Source organism: Synchiropus splendidus, chromosome 18 (assembly GCF_027744825.2).
Source record: "Synchiropus splendidus isolate RoL2022-P1 chromosome 18, RoL_Sspl_1.0, whole genome shotgun sequence".
Taxonomy (NCBI): domain Eukaryota; kingdom Metazoa; phylum Chordata; class Actinopteri; order Syngnathiformes; family Callionymidae; genus Synchiropus; species Synchiropus splendidus.
Window position 1 is genome coordinate 7038459 of NC_071351.1, and position 17185 is coordinate 7055643.

Consider the following 17185-nt stretch of genomic DNA (forward strand, 5'->3'; position numbering starts at 1 on the left):
GTTCATTCAACCAATGAAGCAGGCACCAACTGAAAAGCGAAAAGGAACAAGTGTGTTGTGCATGATGTGTCTGCGAACTTTCAGTTCTGCCCCTAGAAATTCATTTGTCACCAGCTTCGCTCAGGGTGCTGCCTCTGAGAGCAAAAGTCTCTGTCCTGTTCTGGGGTTTGGCTGCTCATTCTTCCAACTGAAAACAGCACAGCATCTGGACAAACTCCTGCGTTATTCGGTCTGATGAACAGCTTGTAATAACCCGGATGCCTTCAGGTTCATCTGTCAGAGCCAAACCCCAGTCCTCCTCACTATACTCACAGACTTCTCAGTCTCTTGTGGCTACGCACCAGTCCGACTTCCGTACGCACAGTGAAGGCAGCATTACTGATTCGCAGAATGTCTCTTCTATCTCATTAGCATGAGTGTTTTTAAAAGCGCTTCCAGAGACACGAAGACGCACAAACCTCATGCCCCCTCCACACAAGCAGCAGACTCCGAATATCTCCTGTATTAACAGCCCTCACTTTCATCCACCTTCATCTCTCCTGCGCTGCATTATAATCCTTTTATTATTCCCTCACTGGCTCACTCCATTTATCCTGCTGGGGATAATGCCAATGTCAAAGTGTGAAAACACCGTCACATGGTCTCCCTTTCATTTTTCACGCCCGCTGGGATGAGCTTTTCCATGTGTGATTTTACATATTTATCACCTGAGGCACTTCAGTGAATTTCGATGACGTTCATTCAGTTTCCTTTCTGCAAAACTCATTGTCAATGAGTAGTTTTTCTTCATAACAACTCACCCCGTGGTCCTCATGTTGCGGCTGAGTGGTGGAAACCCTTTGGAATGAGACTGGGTTCGCTGTGGAACCTGAGTTAACTGGCTATTATTGAATTCATCGACGGTGTTATCAACACCAGAGTGCTTACAGTGTTTGGCTCTCTGCATGCTTTTGCTTATGAGCCTCTTCAGTGCCAGTGGTTTTTCTAGATACTGATCTAGACACCCAAGTGCAACTTCTTTCCCTTAACTATAATGATGAATCCTCTGTGATCTTTAAAGTCTCTTTTCTCGGTGGGAATGACACACGCTCTGCTCCTCCACCACTTCCGCTTCATGACCTTTTGGAATGTTCCCCATCTGTCTTCAGTGAAACAGTGAGTTGAAGTCCATGCCCTGGGTTTAGAAGCCTTCTGCCCCTCCATGCTGAATGTTTTCACTGAGCTAGTTCCTTCACTCTGCCGTCAGTGTGTCACTGCCTCTTTTGGTCAGATGCAAAACAAGTTCTTTGCAAACATCATATTCAGATTTGCAGTTGAAACAGTTGATGTTGTTCAAGAGGATGACTTCTCCATGGCAGTGAGGAGCAGATGAATAATGGAAGAGGCCTGCTGGAATCATGGCACGCCTCGGCAGGAGAGTCATGTGTTTGAAGCGCTGCACGTGTGTCAGTGCACCAACATCACCACCCTCGCATCATGATTTCAATGCTGTTAGAGCTTCTTATGTAATATTTCACTCTCTCCAGGCCTCCAGTGGCTTACAGTTCTTCACAGCTGTCAGGAACAACGTGTAAGAGTGAGTGATGCAGTCACTTGCTGTTTCAAACTGGGGCACCCGGGTTGGTGTGCCCCATTCTTCACAATATCTAAAACACACTCAATAGTGCCTGCTGCCTGCTGCTGCCGGCAGTGAGCCGCCGAGCTACTGAAGCTGCTGTTTTACAGTTCATCTTTCAAGGCAAGTGGGAAAGAGCACCACGACTGTGGAGGTGACTCTTGATTTAGCTAGAAAAGGAAAGTACAGAGCGATGTAAACACCTCAATAGAACAATAGATTTGTTCATGTTCTGCTGTGTATTACTTAATTGGATGGCAGGGAGCCTGGCCCAGCTACCTGGGGTACGCACACTCTTAAGAGCATATCCTGAGTCATGCGGTCCTTTGTGTCGAGCTATCGAGTGCAACTCTGGGCTTAGTTTAGCTGTTTAACAGTTTTGTGTCCCAGAAATGCATTTGCTGACTATGAGTCACAGTATACAGTGTAGTGAAGTACAGGGAAGTGAGAGTCGGAGTGAAGGTCCGATGGCTCTGCATGTTGAGCATGTCTGGTGTTGGGTCAAAGGTAGTCCTGCTCCAGTAAGCAGTACAGCTACGCCAACACATTCTGCCCTCTCAGCACAGTCCAACCCAGCTGCTGAGGAAGGACATTTCCAACTCCCCTTGTTTCACCTTCAAACTTGAGCATGGGAGTCACGCTTCTCTCCGGCAGGAACCATCAGAGTTTAACAGAATTCCTGTCCACTTCACCGACCGAACTGATGGTGCTCAGCTCGGCCACATTTCACATATTCACCTGTCATGCTTTCTGCACCATCATATATGAGCCATTTGTTTTTTATATTTTTTATATTTTGTTATTTATATTGAGAACCTTCAGACACAATGAAAGGATACAGTATATAACCCTGTGCTGTCATGACATTGTGGCAGTTTTCTCTATTGTACAATATTTAAATTTGTGATTTAGACTGGAGCCTGTGCAAGTTAATCTGTTCATCAGCTGCTGCTTTTTCAGTCCAAATATTGCCTTGGAAATGACAGGTGTAGTCAAATAAAGAGTGGATTAGCAAGGCATTATTTTCATCCAGATTAGTCGGATTGAAGCGCCAATGCTGCTGCGCCGTGCCCCCAGCTTGTGGTGTCAGGCGTCAGGTGCGACGTGTCCTTCAAGCCTGGAAATACAGAAAACAGGAAACATCACAGGTTAGCTTGAACACTTGGGAACCGATGAAGGAGGCGGCGCCCCCACACTCTGAGGCCACAGGGCATTCATGGAAGCCTGCTGCTGTCTAAGCTGCTTGATGTATGAAAGGATGCGTGAGATGAACGAGGTGGGTGAGGTCTCCATTCTTATTCCAGCTGGGGATGACGGGAGGCTTGTTCATATGCCAATTGTTGCAGTGAAAATAATCCTCTGCAAAGTGACTGGGGATATTCATGGCAGACTCAGTTGCAGGGCATATGTTGAAGCAGGGAGCTCTTTAATTCAAACATCATCTGCTGAGTGTTTGTATTTCTCTGTGAAGCATCAAAACGCCTGAAGATCGGCTGCAGCGACTTTGTTTTTCTTCCTCTGTAGGTGTGTGTGTGTGTGTGTCCACCAGCGCTTCCAAGCTGAATCATTTGCGACTGCCTCTCCCATGTGTTGTGAAGTGTGTGGTCAGAGTGAATGTACTTCCTGTGGCCCTGCGGTCACACAACATCGATGATGGACGTCTCATCGCGCTCTCTGGTGGTCGCTCACTAACTGACACAAGCCAAAGTCATCTAGTCAGTGATGAACACGGCAGTCTCTGAATCATCATCAGATACAGTGGAGGGCCCCAAACACTCCGCAGTAGTGCAGCACTGGCTTGACCCCGCAGCCTTTGGAGACGACTTGTAACCTCTGTTATTTTCTCCAGACAGTCGTCCATCCACATTGTGATGGACGATGGCTCCACCTAAAATCAAGACTAGTGACTCCGCAGCAGCAGCAGGTCAGACCAGGCCAGGCGTCCTGACTGTGTCAGGACTGGCTGCGAAGAAGCAGAAGCAGTGGACGCACAGTGGCAGTGCTTCGCTGCGTGCTCCACTCCCACCTGCTGACATGGCACCTTTGGACTGGCTCCTATTTTAAATATCCGCAGGGTGGAAAGCAGTCAGAAACGTGAAAGTCAGCTCTTTTCTTTTCCGTTTTTTTTTTTCCGAAACCCAGGGAAAGTTACTTGGAATGGATTTCTCACTTGTCATTCTATACCAAATGTACATCCCAAACATCGAAGTGATGTCAATGACAAAGTTCGTGATGTTCAAGGGAGAGATTTCAGTGCACAGATCTGACTGGTTGCTGCAACTGAGACGCCACTGAGACTCATGTAGAGATATTTAGACTCCGTCGTGAGCTAAAGCTCACCAAACTTATCTAAGGTTCCCGAGACACTGGAGCTAACTTTATGAAGGCCATTCTAGAAACCGCTCTTTTAGTGAATCTGTTCCCCTGCTCTCTCTGCGGAGCAGATTCACGTGGCACATTGTATTCAGATGAGCAGGTCTTTTCATTAGCTTCTCCACCTACAAGTTGCTAAGTGGGACCTTGGAGTTCGTCACCATAGTTACAGGAAGCAAAGAGCCCAGTCGCGCTTTTAATCAAAGTCTGTGTCTTGACAGTTCTTCCTGCACGTTTTCATGTTTCTAATAGATGACTGAAGTGAAGTGAAGAGGCAGCTACGATGTGTAGAAACAGTCACCACATTATGATGTTTATGATGCATGTTTTCTGGTTTTACTGGACACTTCCTGCCACAAAATGGCTCGATTTTTGTCCCGGGAGTCAGTTGCTGCAGAGCAGTCCTGCCCTGCAGGTGGCCAGTCTTGGGTCAGTTTAAGAAATGTCATGAGGTGAGAAGCTTCTTAAACACACCACTCACCAAATGACAGTTGTGGAGTTTAAAAGCTGCTTTGATCACAGTGTTACCCCACATCATCTTGAATTATCCAGCGTTCTTAAGCCGTGGCTTATGCATGAAGGGTTTCTGGGAGGTGCTCTGTCCCATTCCAGCCAATGTTTTCGTTTTTGTTCCGTGAGCCATTAGCCTCATGTTGTTACCCCCAAGGAGCACTTGTGGTTTTCCCACCTCCTCAGCTTTATTTAATCCTTTCTTTTCGCATGTGTACTCCCTTTTCTTTCCCATGATTGTGAGGTCACAACAGGACATGTCATTATTGATCATACTCTTCAGTGCATTGCCTTTTGGCATCGGCTCACAGCAGAGATACTGTGCACAGGGATACAATTTGCTCAGTTCTGCCAATATTTTTTTTTATCCAACACTGCTTTGTGGCATTCTGTTGACCAGGGGCACTAAAATATTCATCCAAAATACGAGTTATTTTCATGACTAAAAACTGGCATTGTCGCCGAGTTCTTCAACGAGTTACTGCTGAGTTACGGTAGTCATGTGACTAGTCAGTTAGTTACAGGCCTGGTCTGTACACATGATCTTAAACATCACGGTGGAACGTTCTATTCTCTTCTCTCCTTCATCCTGGATGTTTTGGTGATGACGATGTGGTGTGATATGGCAGTCTGGGTTCAGAACCGGACCAAGATACAAACAAATCCTGCCTCCAAACAAGCGAGTGCAGCGCTGTGGTCTTCCCTGGCACCAACTGGAAACTTTGTCTGTGTGGCCAAGATGCCTCGCAGAGTTCATCGCTGTCTCTTCCATTAGCTCTCTCAGTGACCAATTGTGCCTGTGGTTTATTCAGTTTGAACTGAGATTACATTCCAACAAACTGAGGAGAAAAGTCTTTACGGTATGGAAAAGCTCATCATCCACAGATGGATCGTACGCTACGGTCCTGAAGTGTAAGGCGATTCTAGTTTGCTAAATAAATGGCCGTTTCATTGAAGCCCTCGGCGTGTATTGATGGCCCCTGGAGCTTCGAATATAAAGATAAGCAGGAGCGATGCTCTGGCTCCCAGACCAACGGAGGTCTGCTTCAATATTCTGCTTCAAACACACACACACAGACGCTGGAACATTAAACACAATTAAGAGCTGCCAGAGATAAATCTCCATGCTGGTAAGTAAGTACACGGTAATTGTAATAAACACAGCCATTGTAAATCCCTGCACACACACACTCACTTACTAGGCAGCAGATGTGGAGGTTGCTCATGCTAAAGTGACCTGTCAGGAGAGCTCTCCGTGGTTTGTGGTAGTGAGGGGCTGGCGGGGCTTCATGAAACAGTCTCCTCAGTTTCAGAGCTCAGTAGGTGGCGCTCTTGGTTTCAATGGGATGGGAGCTTTCATTGAATTGGCTGGACAACTCCACAGATTTCAGTGCAGAGAGAGTTAAGCAGACACTGTTCATGTCTTCTGACTGTTGCCGCTGGTGTTGCTGGACTCATGTATCGTTTCATGGTGCTGGCCATGTGACCTAGTTACCGTACTTGATCTACTTCCAGAAGAGCAAGGAAGATACACCTGAGCTATCAGAACTGACTTGATGATTCCCCTACAACAACACCTCTGACAGCTCTTTTCACATTTGCATGACATGAATGACTGAGATGTTTCACCTTGTGTGTGTGTGTGGGTTCCTGTTGGTGCCTGATGTAATGAGCACTGGTGGCCTGTCTTGTTTGGGGAGCCTGTGTCACACTGTGGCTCCTGACAGAGAAGATTATTGAGCTTCCCAGATTAGATCGGTTCTGCAGGGAAACCTTCAAACAAACACAAACTATTGACTCGCTGTCATGGAATGTCGTCCCATTGTTCCTTTGTTTTTTTCGGCTTAAGAATGTAACAGTTTACAACCACTAACACATGACTTTCTTTTAGAAATCTAAGCCTTGCAGTGGAGGTCTTGAACGATTCTACATTCTCTTTCATTTCAAAGGGGTTTGAGTTTTTCAAGGCAGGTTGGTCAGTGGCACAAATCCCTGGCGGCCCAGGAACACCCCCCCCTCCGCTGGGACCAAGGTCGGGGAAAGCTCCGGGATTGTGTGTGTCCAGACTCGAAGCTTGTGCAGGGGCTTTTCACAAATCTGGACACCTTTGCTTGGCTCCAGAAACTGAAAATGACACATTTGTGATAGATAGGTAGGTTTTTTTCATTGTATCTGGAACTACTTTTTTTCTGTGTTTCCCCGCTGGGTGAGTCGATAGTTTCTGTTTAACAAGAGAAATCACACACACACACTCTCTCTTTCATTAAGCATGTGCTTCTTAAGCACTTCCACCACTTGGACTGAAAAGATATAATGGACCAGGTGAAGCAGTGTTGGCAGGTTTGTGAATCAATTGCATGATTATTCATGTGGTTCCTGAAAGTGTGTGTGGGCGTGTGACCCTCCGCTTGTCGATACCGCTCCTCTCCTCACCCACAACTCCCTCTCCAAAAGCAGGTTTTTTTTTTTTTTTTCTGTTGTTGCCTGCCGTCCCTCTTGTCCAGCTGGGGTTATATAATGAATCTCCACTCCTCCCACTGCAGAGGAATGGACCTTAATGAGACAGCATGTTTGCAGGAAGGAGATGGAGTGAGAGGCCGCGCACAGAAATAATGAAAGCAACTCAGTGGTGTCTCCTGAGAGCCATGTATTTTAACTAGTGATTGTTAACTGTGTTGATGTGTGCTGGGGGATGAACTATCTTTAATGTTGTCTCCATAAGGGATGGTGGTTGCACATTCCTCCTGACTGGGACCAAAACAGTGGCATTCTGCTGGTGGTGAGGCTGCGGCTGCCTGGTGGCTGCGTGCGTGGCTGATCCAGGCTCAGTGTGGCATCACATCATTAAATATAGAAGTGGGGCCAGCATGGGATGGAGGTGCAGGCAGACGAGTATCGATAAAACCTTTCCTCTCTCAGAGAATGACGTATGAGCTGCTGTTTGAATTGCATGATTCAGCATGAAACAAGACGTCTTGGTGCTTCTCTTATTTGGGGATGACGGAGCACAGATCAGACTCATGAAAATAACCCACAGTGGAAAAAATAGCAGCCAGATAAATCGACAATCCTCGGATGATTCTGGCTCTGGACGTCTGGGGGTAGTTTGCAGTAGTGGATGAGGCTTCATGAAACAGTCATCTTCATCTGGCGCGCTCTGCTCTAAACACAACCAATTCAATGAAACCTTGCATCATGTTTAAACCAAGGGCGCCCCCTTGTTGAGCACTGAAAATGGAGACACTGTTTCATGAAGCCTCTTCAGCCCATCACTTGTTTGCGTGGACTTGTCTGGCGTAGCTTCACAAAGGGCTCAGTAGGTGGCTCCCTTAGAGATAAGGTGAGGAGTTCTGTCACTCGGGAGAGACTCGGAGTAGAGCTGCTGCTTCTCCGTGTTGAGAGTAGTTGAGAATGGATGGATGGACTAATGCAAAAGTGAAGAATTTTCACATGGTTTCTGCACGAGCAGGCGGCACCAGTATGACTGTGGCAGCAGTGATTTCCTCATTGTTACCTCAGTAGAGCTTCCTCCATCCAGTCCAGCCAGTGCAACATGGGGAGTGGAAATGTTTGTAGAGCCAACAAATGTGTCATTTTCTTTTGTTCTGAGTAATGAAGCAAAGAAAGAGCCAAAGAGCGACGGAACACATTTGCTGGTGCAGCCATGCATACAGCAACAAGCTGCCAGCGGGAAAGGAGGAATATTGTCTTTGCTCAGCATGAGGAAACTCAGGTGCGCGGGGCAACTGCCACTGCTGGTTTACCGCCTGACTGCTCTTTCTGTTTTGGAGAAAGCCGTCTGTTTTTATCACATGGTGGTTTGATGCCAGTAAAAGTGTGACGCTCACTGATGGAGCATCTACCACTTGCCAGCCTTTTTCAGGGTGAGGCTTTTCTGCTGTTATTGTTGTCTTTGGACTCGCTCCCACTCGGCCGTTGCCTCATATCAAGGCCTGTCTCGTGGTGACTGACATGGACAACGCTGCTTCATTCAGCTCCCCCTGGTCCTCAGAGGCCCTGCAGAGATGTGGACATGTTGCCGGTGGAGAGACTGTTGACACATGATCCAAGCAGAGGCGAGGATCGGGGGCCACGGCTTGCTCAGCGTCGGAGCTTTTGTGATGCCCTCGGTGAGTTTGGAATACACAGAGTAATTTCGATGCGTTTCTCCATGTCAAAACTGAGACAACAAATGTGACACCCTCTGTTGATCCATCATGGAAGGAGGCAGGAGAGGACCAAGGTGAGAGCGGCATGAAAAGCCACGATAAGCTATGGCAGATGGAGAGCCACTGCAGGTCAGGACTGAAGGCTTCTGAAGTGCCGTCATGCCTGCGGCTATAACGTCCTATAGACCTGTGTCACCTCACGACTTGGCTCCTGGCTCACTGCTCATCTCCTCTGAAAACATGGCTGGGTTGTCTGAGCTGTAGTCAGAAGTACTGCCAGGTATGCAACATGTGAATCAGTGGGCTGCTGAATTGTGACTTGCTTCTCTATAGCTACTGTATTAGGGCCACTCTTAACATGGGCTCCTGGTTTTTACTTCGACTCCGTCTGCACTGTGAGGAAGTGCACCCCATCGAGCCCCCGACTGAGAATGAGCTGAGGCCAAACTTCTTTATGTTTCATTTAAAAAGTTACTCTCAGAAGTGATGGAACCTTGACTCCTCGCACACACACCACCACTCCTTTTACAAGCTGAGAGGCAGGTTTTGACAGAGAGGGTGACTATTCTTGGATGTAGGAAAGTGCAGAACGGGTGTGTTTTATATGACTTTTCTAGTTCTTGACAGGTGACTAAAAATAATCAGCATCAAGAACAGTTGCTGTCAGCAGAATCCTCTCTGGGACTGGAACCGAAGCGCGGATCAGTGACGAGTTCTGCTGGTCCAACTGCTCCATTACAGGAACAAGTCTCAGCATAGGAGCCTTGAGAGTCACTCCATAACCTAACACATGAGTATTTACGCAAGTATTTAATCACCGGAAGGAAGTGTTTTATAAGGACAGCAAAACGGAGCCCTGGAACTGAACCGTGAAATAATATCTGTGGAACAGTGTCCTGTATGAATCACTGCTGCTCCTGGTGGGACAGCAACAGGTCACTTGTTGTTGGGAATGACTCCCTGGGAGCAAGTAACGGAAATGATTCACAATCTCTCAACTGGAAACTAGAGGCCTGAGAGGAGTGTGAGGGCCGGGAACACAGAGCGGTGCGTCTGTCCTGCAGGGAGTGGAGAGGCTGACTCTGTGATGGCAGCCAGCCATCTCAGCACCACACCACTGAAGGTGTTCGTGTTGGAGATGAGGTCGTCAGAAACGCAATGTTCTTGTCGCTAAGCAGGAGGCAGTCAGAGCTTGATCACTGGCAGTTACCTTGGCGATGAATATTTGATAAACCTTCACTGCTGATCTTCATGTGTTTTTACAGCCTTTTATGCGAAACAGAAACATTGCCTATCATAACAAACAGGCGTGGACAGGATGCCCACGGCCTTCAGTGGCACGAGGCTCTTGCTCATGTCTTGCTGTGTTCGCATGGTGACATGCGTCTCCTCTGGGAAGCTCCCAGCAGCCTCAGCAAATGGTCCACTGCCTTGATCCGCTTCACCATGATGGTGTGTTGTAGGTCAGCTATAGATGTTTTCATCTCTGAAGACTGAAGCTCGGTGCAGGGGCTGTTTCAGTGAGAGGCATTCAATACTTCACCGCGTCTCGACTTTCACTGTGCTGCTCAGGATCATTCGCATCACTGCACAATGTCAAATACTTCCTGATGATTTTTGTGTTTAGGTTTTGGTCATGACCAAATTCTGGACCGCAACTGCTCAAATTCCAGTCCAGTGCAGCTGCTAAAACTGCGATGCCACTTGAACTTCCGGTGGTAATATATGTACGAGTGCAGCAGTCTGAGTCAGAGACACTTCACTGGTCACTGCTTATTTAAACGGAGGAAAGGTCTTCTCTCCCGCTTTCGCTCGCTCCTTCCCCTCTCACATGCAAATCAGTCGACTGGAAAATGGCCTGCAAAATGTTTTATGGATGGATGATGGACTCATTTGAATATTTCACCTAGTTTAGTTTGTGGAGAAATATTACGGTGCATATTTCAGATTTTTTTTTTAAAGATTATTTTAAAATGATTTTGCTTGAATTTAATTTCAGCGACTGGCAGGAGTGAACAAAGAGCTGACACTGAGCTCAAAGATGGGCAAAGGTGGGGCGTCATCTGGGTGGAAAATGTCTTGTACACATGTCATCTGACAAGCAGGTCCTCACAAGTCCAGAAATAGAAGGGAACTTGATGATGCTCCGGAGACAGGTAGAACGACAGACTGACGCAGGAACCAGACTCAGACTCAATTGCCAGGGATAAGGGAGCAGACAGGTCGATATCTGGTCACGAATCTTGACACAAACTAGTGAGTGAGGACTCAGAGGACCGCTGACAACAGACTGCATGCTCGGGCTACATGGCATCGCAAAAATGATCATTGCGTTGAGCAATACTGTAAGTTGTTCAGAGTGATAGTCATGAGGGAAAATATCTGTATTTTCACTGCTTTACTTTAAATTGTGTGAACAGCTGTCAATGCGGTAAGAAACTTTAAATATGAATACTGTAAATATTTGGGGTTTTAAAGTAAAATTACCCAATAACTATATATAACTAATAGCTATACTGAGGACGGAGTGTAGTGAGTGTTAGTGCAACTCAACCCGACTGTGACACAGTCCACTGTGGTCTGAGGCACAAGAGCTGTACATCACTGCTGTAAAACAATGCCACAAGTTTCATCCCCAACCTCAGATGGTGTTGACGTTGCTTTCAGATCAGAGCAGGAAGTGTCCGTGGAACACTGAGCAGTGAGGCCGAGGTCGCAGCCAACCCGAGCTTCGGCTTTGTCAAACAGCTGCAGGAGTGAAGGTGTCAACTGCTGTGAGAACGTGCCGTGACAAGGGCTGCCACTCCAGCTTTCAGTCATGTGACCAAAGCAGACCCGTCTCTCCGTCTTATCGTCACGTCCATCTGCCAGCTCGAAGCTCTCAGGCAGCTTACGCAACCAACATGTGCCCTTCATTTGAGTCTGTGTGGGACGCACAGCTGAGCCCCAGGTGTTCGCAGCGCCAGTCCAGCTTCCTCCCACCGCGACAGGTGTTGCTGTCATCGCCGTGTTGATTCGGTAATGACTTGTTTTGAGCAGACTCTCCGATTGAAAGAGATTGAAAAACAAAAGCTGTTTTTGAAGCCTGTTGTTCTGAGGCTTTGTGTTGTGTTGTGTTGGAGCTGCTGGTTAGAACTTGACCGACACTAAAACCTTGCCATTAATTTGCTCCTTCACGGCTTCAACTCCTGCGATAAAACGGAAAGTCAAATGGCAGCAGGCGAAATTATGTTCCAGTCGATAAATCTGCCCTGACTTTCAATTTCCTCACCCGTGGGGGGCGGGGGGTGGCTGCCAATATCAATAAGATGCCTTAGATTTTATTAAGAGACGTCTAATGAGTTCTCTGTTTTCCTCTTGTGCTTGTCCTACTCTCTCCTTTGTGAGAGGAACAGGCACAAAAACCCTGCCTCAGATGAAAAGTGTTTCTGCTGCTGCTTCTTCAGCGCTGTATTCATCTTTCATCTCACGGAGACTCTGACACGTCTGCATGCCAAAGTAACGGCTGCAGTCGTGTGAGCAAAGTGGAAGGAAAATCATGACAGCAGTGAAGAAAACTGAAGGTCCGGAAGCAGCGCTCAACGTTCCCTGTTGGATTTTACCCAGAATTCATTTGACCCGTACAGAGAGGTCAATGACCTACGGTTGTTTGTGCTTTCAAAAACATCAGCAGGAGGATGGGTGCAGGCGGGGCTCAGGTGCAATGGAGGTGTGTTGTGTCAAGCTTCTTCCGCCATGAAGCTCTTCACCCCTCTGTTTTATTCAGGTGAAGTTGCAACAGAACATGATGTTTTTATCATCTCACATTGTCTTGTGAGGCCAAGGAAAACACCGCTGCTAAAGGAGAAACACCTGGATGCTGGACTGGCCTTTGCTAGAGGTCAGATCTCAGACAGACAACCTTTCATTGGTCAACAAAAAACTGTTTATGCCATGGGAGCATCTTGATAAAACCACAGAAAACCAAAAATGACTTGACTAAATGACTAAATGAAGAATCTAAACTACACAGCTTTATGCATGGGATATGACTCATTTTGAGGCCAAGTGTATGTATTTATATATGTACATTTACTTTTGACTTTTTAAATTTTTGCTTATTTATTTGACCATTTTTATGGTCAACCCAACTTCCCCCCCCTTCATAAGTGTAATTTATACTGGCACACGCACACAGCAGTGATGTAAAGATAATGAGCTGAATATTTAATACTGAAATGTTCCGGATTAATTTCCTCGTAAATGTTGTATCAGCTCCAGCGTTTGCCGTGATGGAAGTGCGTCACTTCATTTGTGAGACACACTTCAGGTGACTGTCATTGTGATAAAGGACCATGAAAATGAATGTACTTTTTGAACAAAACATTGTGAAATACTTGTATTATTGTTGTTGTTATTATTATTACATAGCCCTTTTTTATTTTCTGTTTGTTTGTCTGTGAATCTCTTTGATATGAGAAAAAACTATTTTTAAATGACTGTAGGTTTCACAGGGTCCACAGACTTGGTGCATCAGTTTAATCGAGGTTTTTCCAAGTGAATGTTTGCCGTCGCCTGTGTACAGAACCGTGACACTTCCACAAATTGAGTGGCCGCTTCTGCTGCAGCGGCAGGTCTGTGCTTTCTCCACGAACACTGCTCAAAAGCATCTGTTTTCACCTTCCGCCTGCCTCCTGTCTCCAGCCTCTTCTTTTATTTAAGGCCACATTTGACCACTTTCCCTTGAGCCGATAAATCCACTTGGAGCGTGTGTTTTTCTCCAGGTGTTCTGTGAGCTGGAGCTCATCGATTGACCCTTTGCTCGCCAAAGACACAATGTGATGTCAGGACCGACCCCTCTGTGTGAGCGTCTGTCACTGTGTCGCGGATCAACCCTTTTTCAATACTGGAAGGGGCCTGAAGGGAAGGAACAAAGTGGCAATGCAGTTCGATAGAGAAGAGGCGTGGACACTTTAGTGACAGCTACTTCTAAAGTCGCGCGGCCTCAGCCAGGCAGGGGGCTCCATTGATCAGCGACTGGTTAATCTTTATGTGGAAGAGCGAGGTGACCTTTCGGTTTCACTGTGGGAGTTCTCCGATCTTTCAGTGGAGCCGCTGCAGGAGCACTTGTGATTAAATAGCTGTCAAATCCTTACAGTGCTGCTTCAGCAGCCATTTTGTTGATGAGGATATCAGCAGCTATTTGGACACTTCATGGACTGTAGCTGCAGAAGCGCCGGCCGTGTGACTTCTTATTTATTTATTTTGACAAGCTGTGTACAACACGTCATGCGACCCATTTGCGCTCAGCCATTTCTGGTTGTTTCTGTGGCCCTGAATGGGGACTGAAATAAGAAATGGCCCTTCATTTCTGTGCTTGAGCGGTGATTTTAGGCTTCAGTGTTGCCACTGCTTTGGTCTGACCCCTTGGATCAGGGTCCACCTTCCTTATGCAAAGGTAATACATCAACATGAACGAGAATCTTTGCACATTTTTTATGTGTTTATTGACTTGTTTTGGCACAGCAGCTCTTGGTGAATGCGAGTTGTGGACGTCCTCAATTGCCTGTGAGGCTCATTTTCCCAGAAATGTACTCACTCATATCAAACCAATGTCCACGTGGACGTGCACCGTTGTCTTGTGAGATACTTGCATCATCAAGTTGTCTCTTTCTTGTCCCTCTCACTGGTGTTTTGTGAGAACATATGGATGAATGCAGTGGACGGGAGCAGAATCGAGAGAAGAAGGTTCTTTCTCTTCATTCAGTGGAGCCTCATGCTAGACTTAAGAGTCAAGGCTGTGGAACTGGGCATAAATATGCAGTCTGAAATGGTCAAACATCATCCACAAAGTTTCTTGACTTCGGTGACCCTTAAGAGAGCCAGACCTAATACGATGTTCCTGGATTGTTGGAGGTGAGGAATTAGCCGAAGACTGCATCACTCTCCGTATGTCTCTGCGAGGCATGTTCTCACTCAATAGCTATTGTCTTTTGAGTCTTACACATGTGTCAGTTAGAGAGACCTTCTCAGTAGCTCCTCTTGCTGCACTCATCAGAATGAGTGGGAAAAGTAAGACCTAAAAACAGGCCAGCGGTGCCTCCAACCGTGACCCGGCTCCTCACATCAACCTCAGAAACGAACCGAAGAGCTTTGCAGCTCAAGCCTCTGGTGACTCTGACATGTCCCTGCTACTGTTTAATATTAAAAATGGGATTTTCACACTCATATCTGCTAATAAGTGCAGCGGTGGCTCTTGTGTTGATCCTGCTTCTGAGTGACAGATTTATTATTGCTTTATTCTTCACAGTTGATTCGACAGCAAAGCGGAGGTGTCGTCTGTCTGGCTGACTGAGAATCCCCCCCCGCCGCCGTCTCATCCGCACATCCTCCATTGCTTTCTGTTTTTCCGTGGCATTTCAGCACACACATTAACTGCTGAAGCTGAAGTCTCACTCATTCATGCCCTTCTTTTCCAACCCCCCTGCTTCACCCCTCCTCCCCCACAGGTCGCCTCACATGAGAAGCATCCTCTCTCTCTCTCTCATGTGCATGTTGGAATGAGACTGACGGAGTGAATGGTCCTTGGGAGTTTCTGAAGTTTGTTTGTTTGTGTCCCTCATCCCAACATATCACTTCTCCACAAAGCTGGAGTTGGTTATTGTTTCAGGATAGTTCTATTCCTCTCTCCTGCTCACATTGAATAACTCTGTTTCTGTCACAGTCGTCTTATTGACCCTGAATCCTGCCTCTCGACTGGTTAACACAATGTGCACCTTCAAATGTCTTGTGGTGGAGGCTACTTTTTGTCTTAGAGAACCTTCTGTTTGGGTTGAAGTGAAGCACCCACAAGACGCCACAGCTTGTTTTAGATCCTAATCCTGTCGTACTTTAGGGTGTGGCTGAAGTTGAAGTGGTCTTGTCCTGTGTGTGCAGATGGAAAGGTCTACGCACTCGGAGGAATGGGAGTGGACACCACACCGCAGGCCCTGGTCAGGACCTATGAGGCCGAGAAGGACCAGTGGCAGCCGCTGACGTCCATGCCCACGCCCCGATATGGAGCCACACCTTTCGTCAAGGGCGACAAACTCTACCTGATGGGTATGGATCTCACCGAGGAGCATGTTTGCGTGGCTACTCCTCACAGTGACGGAGCTGCGCTTTGTTGACATATAAAATATTGCACTGGCACTTGACGCTCCATACAATATGCTGCTGCATTTGTGGCATTTTTCTTTCTCTACACCCGAGTTATTTCACTGATCTAAGCAAGCTGCTCTGTCGGCCCACAATATAGAACTGAACAACATAACAATGTGCTCAGAATTTACCCCCTTAGAATGATGGGTCTTGTTCACAAATATTACAATATACTGCTGAACTTAAAGCCTCGCAATATACCACAATGTATTTGTATTGTATCGCAAGGTACCAGCCGCTACACAGCCGCAGTATGTGTGATGTCTTGTGAATAGATGTGTGTTGCAGGCTTGTTTTGTGAGAGCAGGGAATGATGTTCTATTAACATGATCGTAGACATGAGCATGAAAACCAAACCCTGCCAGACATCAAGGTGGCGCTTGACGGCAGATTGACCTGTTTTGAAAATGAAGCTTGTAAACCGAAGGCAGACGTCCTGAGAGGCCCCACATTCATTAGCAGCAAACAACTCTCACTGCAGAAACCTTTTAACATCGCCTCATTTCTTTTCTTTTAAAGGACAGATATGTGGAGGGGGAGGCTCGATGCAGCACTGGAGGAATTAGACAGCAAAAACTCATTTCCCAACTCCCTGCCTCTTCATCTAGAAAGGAGATTGGAAGGAAGCGTCTGTCTCTGGGTTTCACCTTCTGCAACCGCAGTCTACTTGTCGATCATCATCCCAACAGGAGACATTTCTGTCCCTTGCTGCTGCAGTGGTGCTGTTTTGCTGTTAAGCAACATATATAAGTGAGCATTCACTGCAACCGTTGTGGAGTGATGTCAGGGCAAGGTGGCGCTGTCAGTGTCCCTGAATGAGGGACATCTCTTATTTGAAGACGTGGGCCTCATGAGCTTTAGCTGAAGTGCAGATCATTCATCTCACATAGTTTCTAATAGAAGACTGTCTCGAAGCAACCAAATGATTTGGGTTTTGATGAATGTATGTCACCTGGAGGTGATGTATCCTCCTGCTGAGAATGACAAAAACGAATTCCGGGAATTTCATTTGGAGCGCCCTGCTCAGCACAACTCTTTAGAATTGAACGCTGGTGATGAAGGAGGGGGAAAAAAATCTGTTGGCCCAGAAAGTTAAAATCCAATGATGCCTGCTTAGCGCAGTAGACACGCTGTGATGGCAAGTGTGGGCAGGCAGACAAGGCCTGATCGCATCACATTACACTGAGAGGGATTGGAAACACATTTTTAGAACAGCATTGTGTGGTTCCACAGTGTGTCATTTCTTCGCTGATGCTATCACCACTGCTTTATTACGGCTCGTAAATTCAATCCGTTCCTTCTCTTCAACTGATTTAAATTCCGCATCAGACACCATAAA

The 17185-nt window shown here is 46.8% G+C and overlaps 1 protein-coding gene across 1 annotated transcript in view; it reads left to right on the forward strand.

The window, feature by feature from the left end:
* LOC128749496 (kelch domain-containing protein 8B-like) overlaps positions 1-17185 on the forward strand; it is a 57196-nt gene that overhangs the window by 21953 nt on the left and 18058 nt on the right. Inside the window, exon 3 of the mRNA XM_053849157.1 lies at positions 15583-15747. Within this exon, the coding sequence (XP_053705132.1) occupies positions 15583-15747 (165 nt within the window). The remainder of the gene's footprint in view (positions 1-15582; positions 15748-17185) is intronic.